Raw genomic sequence first — 9,348 nt, 5'->3', positions numbered from 1 at the left:
GCTTAAAAAAAAACTTTTTTCCCCCCCCCCCCCCCCCCCAAAAGGGGGACGATCTTCTGCCGGCACCCACTGTTCCAGGCTTCAGAACGGCCGATCACTGCCCTTCCGATTTGCCGCGCCGATGCTCAGCGTTACCATTGCAGGGCCCAGCAAAAACCCCATCAATGGGACCGACCCGACCCCTACCTCCACGGCTCAGGTCTCTCCACCCTTTGCAGATGCGAGGAGGAAAGCGGCTCTTTGGGAAGAGGATGAAGGAGCAGGTGGTTTTTGGAGAAGGATAATGCGCAGTCAGTGCCCGGCGACCTCGACCAGAGACGGCTCCCCCGGCACCAGCTTTCTGGGAAAGGCGGCGATGTCCCGCTGCAGCCCTCCCCAGCACTGCCGAACCCGGGACCTGCACCTTGCCCTTCCCCGCATGCACACAGAGATCACCAGCATCCACACCAGGAATAAAACGAAGCTTGCTGTGGGCAAGTAATTAATCAGCGGTAACAAAATGAGCCAGCGGATCGGCGGAGAGGCAGCGAGGGCTCAGGGGGGACCATGGGAGCTGAGCAAGGCGAGAGCCATGGGGCAGGGATGCCCCTAAATGCCCATCACAGGGGCGGCAGTGCAGGGCAGAGGCACCCCAAAGCCCACCCATCCCCACCGGCTCAGCCACCTCCCCTCTGCTTTCAAAGAAAAACTCAGTTCTGCACAGCTGAATTCAATATTTTATCGCAAATAGAAGATGAAAGTGAAATTAAGCCAAATGTATTCCATTAAATATTCAAACCATTTAGACTTACTCTAGACCCATTTAAATGTTTTATCAGCTATAAAACGCGCCCTTGCAGGCCCCGGCACCACAGGCAGACCCAGCATAACGCCTGGCTCTGCACCAGGACAGCTGATGCTCCAGCACCCGAATTGGCCTCCCCGGGGCCAGTTTCTCGCCTGGCACCATCCAGAGAGGTGCAGACACACCGCATCTGTATGCCCACAGCCTTCCTCCAGCACCGACCTCCTCCTCACCCCTCTCCTTCGCAGGGAGCCTGCTAAGCTGGAGCGAAGCACTGACCCACACCCCCGGAGATGCAGGGAAATGCCTCTGGCTGCTGCTCGCGGGCAGCAGCTCCACTGCACCCACCATCCCCGCAGGAGATGGGTGCTGCAGCGAGGACGCTCGCATGAGCGGGTCCATCACCCCACACCGAAACCCAACTCCCCGCAGGGACCTCGCAGAGCACTTCGAAGCGCGGCCACCAAGCTACCGCCAAAAACTCGTACAATTTTACGATGCACAAAGCAACGCTTCCCTTCCCATGCTGCTGCAGGAAAAACAGAAATAAGATAAAGGCATGGGAGGGCTCCAGGAGCGCAGGCAGCCGTCCCCATGGCACGGTGCCATTCCCCACGCCGAGGACAGAGGACACAGACGTATCACCAGCCCTGTGCACCCACAGGGCCAGGACTGCGCCTGCTGATGGCCCGGCCACGGTGGATGCTGGCGGCTCAGGGAGGGGACACTGCAATGACAACACACACGCCCGGGCGCCGCTTCCCAACCCGCCTCTGCACCACAGCACAACTTGCCTGGAAAAGAAATTAAAGGATTAAGAAATTAAGCTGTTCTGGTCAGACGCTACAGGGCCCGGGAAGCGACTCAGCTCGCGCTTTCCACGTAGGCTCGCAACAGGCTGCAGAAGTGCAGGAATTGCATTTTTCACTTGAGTTTCCACCGTGTTGGTTCCCATCCCCTAATGGGGTTTTGAGCTCCCGTACAGCTCTAACGAGGAGGATACAGAAGCAGATGACAGTGAACGGCTTTACAGCCTCCCTCCTTCCACCAGCAGCTCCCGAGTGTATTTTTTTCCGTGCCTGTGCCCTGGCTCTGCAGCTCCTGAGCAGCCCAGGCCTCCTGCCCTCCACCTGAGCTAATTACACCTTTTATTTCAACTCTCCTGCACTGGGACAGACCCACGGGGATGCCGGCTGCCGGCACGCACTGGGAAGCCACCACGCAGCAGCAGGGCTGCGGGAGCCTGGGAGACACCGGTGCCCTTCCAGGAGCATCTCCCACGAAACCCCACGTCCCCAGCGCTCTTGCTGTCAGCTGAAATGGATGCTAAGTGTCACACCCCGATTAAACACACAACCTGTTCTGGGTGGTATTTCCCAGACGCCGAGGGGGCAGGAGAGCCCCCGGCGTGCCGAGAGCAGGGCAGACACCTTCACACCATCCTGCAAACTGGTTAAGAGTTTTCTTAACCAGGCTCTGGGTCTCGAGGCTGCTCCAGCCGCTCATTTAAAGAGCGACTCAAGCACTTACCTGCTTTGAAGACATTCATCTTATTTCTTTTTGCCTTCCCCAGGGCAGGAATAGAGTCTGCTGTCCACCAGCACTGGATTACCACCAGCACACGGGTGTTTGCAGTTTACTGGTGTGCTGCAGAACTGGAGCACACCAAGGAGGTTCATTATTTTTCAAATGCAAGAGCCAAAGAAACATGAATAAAATACTAGCAGATGTGAGAAAGCGGGTGCAGCCCGCCACAGGCGCTGCTCGCAGCATCTCTTGGCAACTGAGCCCCTGCATGCAAATGACAGGCTTCGCCGACTGCAAAGCTGTGTCCCTCTGCAAGGGAGGAGAGCAGTAGCTGAAAGCAAAGCAGGGCTCGGTTTCCCAGGAAAAATGGCTATTTAGTCCCCTGAGAGCCCATCCTGGGAGCAGGGAACAGGAACCAGCAGCAGCTGCGGAGAAGCTGTCATCCTAAGAGTAAGACACAACATAAATCGATAAAATCAAGGCATGTTCCGGCTAACAGCACCTGCCCTCCCTGTGCGAGCTCTCCGGCACCTGCCTCACCTGCAGCCAGATTTGGGCAGCACCTGGTCCTTACAGCACCCAGTCCTTATGGCACCGGTGCCAGCATCTTGTCTGCCCCCCGAAACCAGGCAGAGTGGGTGGAAAGCATCACAGGAAAGCTCCTCTGGGCAAATTTAGCCCAGCTTTCCTTACAGCGAGAAATGCAGAAGTATGAAATCAGCTACTGGCTTCTATTAAAATTCATATAGCAATAGGAGATGTAGAACAAGCCAATTTCAGACAAAGAGCTGCTGGAAACACAGACCCAAGGCAGGCACACAGGCATCCCCTGCCCGTCCTGCCACGCCAGCGCCCGCACAGGGCTCCTGCCCTGGCCCCGAGCGGTCGCACACGCGTTGCCGCTGGCACGGCAGCCCCACGGAGGGACAGGCAGGCCCTCGGCCCAGGCGACGCAGGCAGCACCGAGATGCCCTTCCCAGGGGAAGGCTGCCGCTCTTGCAGGGGCACAGAGCCAGGGCTGTGCACCCTGGGGTGCTCCAGCTCACGGCCCCGGGGACCAACCTAAACCCACCCGACTGCCGCCCGCAGCAGCCCCCCCACCCGACCCCATACACATCACCACACTACACGGCAAAGCGTGCGAACAGAAGAGAATAAACACTCTGCTCAACGCCCAGAGTCCCTTCCCTCGAATGTTCAGGACTAATTTTGTATAGAAAGACATGCTGGAATTAATTTATTTCCGTTTCTTTCTTCTGGCCTAAGCAGATGCCCTCACACTTTTTCCAGATTGATCCATCAGAAGATTAGCCCTGCTAACGCTCCGTGCCAGCCGCTGAGCTAAAAGCCAGCCCTTGGCTTTCAGATGGCTCCAGGTTGCACCAACCCGTCCAAGGGAGGCACCATGGCGAACGCTGCGCTGGGGCACTGCCCCAAGGGCAGGGATGTGGGCACCCGCTGGGGACCCGCGGGCGCTCGGGGCATCCGCACCTCCCTCCCCTGAGCGCGTGGAGACCCAGGACCAGACCTGCCGAATCCAGACGGCGGCCGGTGTTAGTTTGCACACCCTGCATGGCTGGAACGAAGCGTTCCATCTCTCCTGCAAAGTTAAGCTCACTGAGGGAGTCAGCAGGCGGCCAGCAGCTGCTGTTTTGCCGACGGAAGGTGCACACACACACTACAAAAAATAAACAGAGATGCAACAAATCTCTTATGCAAGAAACCATATTATATACCGCTGATTCCACCCCCAGAGCAGCGCAGGGCTGAATGTAATCGAAAGTCCTTAAAGCTCAGGGTCGCAAGTGACAGCTTTTATTTACAGTGTGCAGCAGCCGTCCCAGCGGGCAGATTAACTGCGGCACGGCCAAGGCTGGAGCAGAGAGCGCGGCCGCTGCCGGCTCGCCCGCACCTGAGGAGGCAGCGGCTGGCGGGGAGCTGCGGGTCCCCGCAGGGTAACAACCAGCAGAAACCCCTCCTGGGCCCGTTGGTGCAAACCGGCGGACGTCAAAGCCCAGCCTTCAGAGGAAATATTCCCTGCGCCCAGATGCCTGGCTCGGGAAGCCCAAAGCTGTGCCGAAGCACCGGGGCTGGCTCCCTCCTCCTCCTCCTCCTCCCACAGCACCTAAGCATGCTTTGCACCAGGAGGCTGTGGGTTTGCTCCCTCTCTGTGGGGCAGCAAGAGAGGAGCGATATTGCTACACACCTCGGAGAAAATGAAGACGAGCCGCCCTGCTCTGAACTCCACCAGCAAAGCGCTTCCTAACGGTTCCATCCCACTGATTAACGCAGAAACCATCTCCCCTGCTAACGCAAAGAAACTCATTAGCACCTCTTCCCAGGGAGAAAAGGCTCATCTTTAATTTTTTTTCTTTTATGTTCTTCTCCTTTCAGGTCCAATTAGTACAAAAATCTTAACTCGCCCGACGCTGCAAAGCTCGGGACAGAGCGCGGCGCTGCAAGCACCAGCCGTCATCGGGGAGGGGGCACGCGCTGGGCTCACGTGGCCCTTTGGTTTCTCAGCTTTGGCAAGACATTCCTCCTGTTAGTTAGCTGTTACAACAAGACAGAAGTACTGTTGGCTGCGCAGCTTTAATTTCTGTTGAGGTTTCTGCTGCATTCCCAAAATTACAGCGAAAGGCAGCTCCTGCAGTAGCACCGAGAAAAACGGGATTCACACCTCCAAGTTATAAACGTGCTCTTTTCCAGGAGCCCTTCTCCCTGAAACTCCTAACATCCGAAGTTAGAAAAGCATGCACGACCTGCCCCAGACAGCCGCTCTGCCTGCACAGGCGGGACCCATCCTGCCCTCACCGGCGGGGATCTGCAGGGAGAGACTCGGCCCCACCACTGCCCCCAAGCAGAGGGATCTGCTGAGACCCGCCAGGCCCGGGGAAGATGAGGAGGAAGACCTTGTGCCACGGTGCCCCAGACGTGCCAGCACTGCCCCGGCTGAACGGGGAGGGCTGGCGCGTTTCCGAGGAGCTAAAGATGCTCCCCCAGTAAACTGAATTTTCAAAGGAAGGAAAGCCGAAGGACTCGGCATCTCCAAAGCTAGAAGCTGACAGGTACCACTTAATGCATTTTTTTAACACTACGATCATCTTTATTTCCCGAGTATCAGCAGTTTATTTTCCAAATATATTTAGATCAACATCCTTCTTTGTTTAAGAGACGATGATAAACAAACACAATGCGAGAGGTTCTCCCTAACATAGAACAGTAGGAGGGAAAAAACATAGGGGGCCGTTAGGAATTGTAATGCCAGATTAATTTTAAATGGATTTCTATTCATTTACATTCGCTCAGGCCTACATAATCCATTAGCCACAGCTTTGTGTGTATCTAATGGTTTGACATCCTCAAAAACGAGCGGCTGATCCTAGAGCCCACTGGGGGGACTGGGAGAGGAGGCGGAGAGCGGCTGGGCAGGTGCGGGGGCTGCCCTCCAACACAGCTCCGTCCCATCCCAGGGTGCTTCGCAGAGACCAGCCGGCATCAAGAGGAGCAGAGACAGTCCCAAAAATAATGGCAAGAGCTGGGCAGCTCCCTCCCCACAAAGTCCCCAGCCTTTACCCAGGCTCCCAGCAGCTCCCCCCCGCGTCGGCTCCCCGAGCAGAGCAAGGTCGTGTGTGCACAGGAGCGCAGCTGCCGCACACCCTGGCCTTGGGGAGGTCCCCGCGGTCTCCGCCACCAGCGAGGCTCAGCAACCGCCGCAAACCCCGCCGAGAAAGCCCGGTGCACTGAAATAACATCCTGCGCTTTCTCAGCACCTCTTGCACCGGTCCAAGGCGAACGCAGCAAAAACCCAGCGACCGCCTTCCCCAACCACAACCGCCCGTGGTCACAAACAGCCTCGCTTGCTTCAGCCAGAAAACCCGATGCCAAATTCTGGGATTACAGACAAAAGGAGCTGTGATGTGACAGTTTTGTTGTTAGATAGACACAAATTAAAACCCAAACACGCTCCCACAGCAGAAGCCTCCACCATTACCACCCCGGAGCTTCATCTGCATCGTGATGCAAACGGCGAGAGGGGCACAATTACACAGCGCCTGCAAACAGGATTATCTTAATGGAAATGGAGATGTACAATCAAAAAACTATTTCCATGTCCCCCAAAAAATTATGAGTGCCTTACAAAGATGATAATAATGAGTTTTAGGGCATACACATGATCTTCCCTGCTGTATAATCTGCCCATTTCAAACCTATGTAGCTCTCGCAGCTCTATTACAGAAGTAAATTAACCCTAATTTGATTGCTTCTCAGTAGCAGTCATTTCAGCGGTCTAATCAATAAGTCACAGGATTTTATGACTGCCCTTGGTATCAATCATTGAAATCAGTAATAAAACGCTTTTCATTTTAAGAACACCTGAAATACCGTGTAATTACCTTTGTATAAAATTATGGACTCCAATTTACCAACTTCACCAAGCCGCTGCGGCAGCCCGCAGCGTTGCTCTGCACCGAAAGCCTATTTGCAGGAAAGAACATCGCTTGCTTTCTAAAGGCTTCCTGAGCCGTCCCTCATCTCATCCACTTGTCACCGTACCAGCAAGTTATTCTTCAAACCCCAGCGAAATAGCAGGTTACAAGAGACACCCATCTCCCAGAAATCCTCCAAGAAAGGGGGAGATCCGAGATCCTGCTGCAAACAGGTGGTCAGGAAGATGCAACACTGGTGCGTGGCATCGCCACCAGCTCTTGACCGCACCCACCCATCACCACCACAGCGCCAAAACGGAGCCAAAAGCCATCGCACAGAGAGACGATGCAGCCAGTGCCCCAGCAGCAGGGCAGGGAGAGCACAGCCACTGCGCACGTCCCCGGTCCCGAGGGCTGAGCCTCCCCCAGGAGCCTGCGGCACCGGCCAGACGTCTCGGGGGGCAGCGAGCTTGTGGTTTGGGGGAAGCAGATGGTTGGGGAACTGGTGAGGGACAGCGAGTGCCTGATCCTCGGGCCAGAGACCTAAGCCAGGTGGGCTGCTGGATGCTGCTTCGGTAGCGATAGCTCAGAGAAGCGACCGCAGCCTTGGCAGCATCTGCAGGGCTCCCTCGCTGGCCCTTCACAGCCTGCTGTAAGGTTTCTTTCATGCCATCTCTGTAAAGTCACCGTCCCCATTGTTGCTTTACTGTCCCACCCCAGGGGTGCCCACTCCTCAGTCCAGGGTGACCATGGTGGCACCGCAGCCCCCCCCTTCACCAGGGGCTGCCTGGACCATGGCATCCCTGGGCAGCCGCCCCGCCACCAGCCCCAGCACCCCAGCAAGGTACCGCCGGGGAAATGCAGCCAAGAAAAGCCTTCAAGGGCCCTGGCCGGCACTAAGACGTTCGTGCCTTGCAAAGGATGCTCTGCCCACACCAGGGCACTGCAGGACATGAGCCGTCTCCCCTTCTGCCCCCAATTCCCCACATTATCCCCTTTGTTGAGCAGGTTCCCGCTGTCCTCGCTGGTGCCGCGCAGCCCCGACACGCTGCCCTCGGGGCTCCCCCGGCACCGGGATGCTCTGGTCACTGCCAACAAAACGCTTATTCTCCGAGAGCTCAGAGACCCCCTGGCACGACACCTCCCCTCCGTGCCAGAGGGAGCAGGGCCACCCCGGCACCGCACCCCCACGTCAGCACGCCAAAGCTGTGCTCACGAGATGTTTCCAGGGGATTTTGTTTTGTGTCAGTTCTGGTCTGTTTGGTTTTTTTAAAAAAAAAAAAACAAACACACAAAACCCTCAACTCTTAAAAAACACTGAAACCGACTTAGGGAAGTATTTTCACTGGGCAGATGCTCAGGCCTCAGCAGTTGTTCTTACACGAATCATCCCCAGGACCCAGAACAGAGGACGTGCTCCCCCATCCTCATGCAAAGCGGTAACGAAGAGGCCACTGCGCTGCTGCCGCCGCCATCAGACGGTTGCTCAGCCCCGAGGTGCTCTGGCTGGAGCTGACAAGGGTCGGGATGACGAGGTTTAAGTCATGGGAGCAATATTTGGTTACTCCTCTGCAAAAGCCATCACTCACCTGCCAGACCCTGTGGGCAGGGACCGAGCAGACAGGGGCCGAGGAGCCCCCGCTGGGGACGGAGGAGCCCCCCAGGCACTTACCCTGAAGTCGATTCCAACGGTGGAAATGAAGCTGCCGGCAAGGAAAGCGCCGTCTTTGAACCGCACCAGCAAGCAGGTTTTGCCGACCCCCGAGTCGCCCACCAGCATCACCTGCGAGGGAGGGAGAGAGGGGGGCGTTAGACACCAGGTTTCGGGAAGGAAGCCCCACCGCAGCTGTTACCCGTCTCCATCCCAAAAGCCCCATCCTGGGAGCAGGCAGCAGATCCCGTATTCTCGAGGGGAAAAAAAAAACCCACGTCCAAGAGCGACATCCTCGGACCCAGGGGAGGGTGGGAGAAAGAAGGGGGAGACCCACAGGGGGATTATTCTGCACCCTGCACCATGCATGTCCCTGAGCACTGGCCAAACTCGAGACACCTTCCCCTGAGCAGTACTTAACAGATCCCCCGTGGGGGCACAAACACCCCTTGAAAACCAAGAGGTGCTGTCTAGGTGAGGCAGGCTGCGACCCGACGGCTGCGGGGCCACTGCTGGCTCCAGCGCACCCACGAAACACCCCACACCCCACCACACTTGGGGCTTTCTGGGAGGGCACTGCTGCCCATGGGGAGACTTCACGGGGGCCCCCAACCATGAGCGCCAACTCCGGGGATGCACTCTGCCCTCTGCGAGCAAACTCCTCCGGCAGGACCTGTGCAGCCTCACTGCCGCCCTCCCAGTCCTCAGCAGGCGCTGAGGGAGCGGCTCCCGGTGCCGCCTGCCTCAGTTTCCCCACCCAGCAGCAGCCCCAGGTGCAGACAGGGCAGGCACCCACCCCGCCACAAAGAAACCACGGCAAAGCTGAAACTGCTCCCAAACGCAGCTCCCCGAAGCCTGTGCTCAAACCACAAGCCCCCCGGAGCCCTCCTGCCCCCCCATCCTACTCCCCTCAGCAGGACAACAGCTTCCCGCCATCAAGAAATCCCAGACCATGC

At 57.2% G+C, this 9,348-nt stretch overlaps 1 protein-coding gene across 1 annotated transcript in view; it reads right to left on the bottom strand.

Annotated features, from left to right (window-relative positions):
• Positions 1–8,521, bottom strand: part of RAB26 (RAB26, member RAS oncogene family) — a 28,884-nt gene extending 20,363 nt beyond the window's left edge. The window contains 1 exon segment of the mRNA XM_009286490.1: positions 8,408–8,521. Coding sequence (XP_009284765.1) covers positions 8,408–8,521 — 114 coding nt within the window.
• Between the last annotated feature and the right edge of the window lie 827 nt (positions 8,522–9,348).

This window comes from Aptenodytes forsteri, unplaced genomic scaffold (assembly GCF_000699145.1).
Source record: "Aptenodytes forsteri isolate BGI_AS27 unplaced genomic scaffold, ASM69914v1 Scaffold55, whole genome shotgun sequence".
In the NCBI taxonomy this organism is placed as follows: Eukaryota; Metazoa; Chordata; class Aves; order Sphenisciformes; family Spheniscidae; genus Aptenodytes; species Aptenodytes forsteri.
This window is presented reverse-complemented; position numbering and strand designations above follow the sequence as displayed.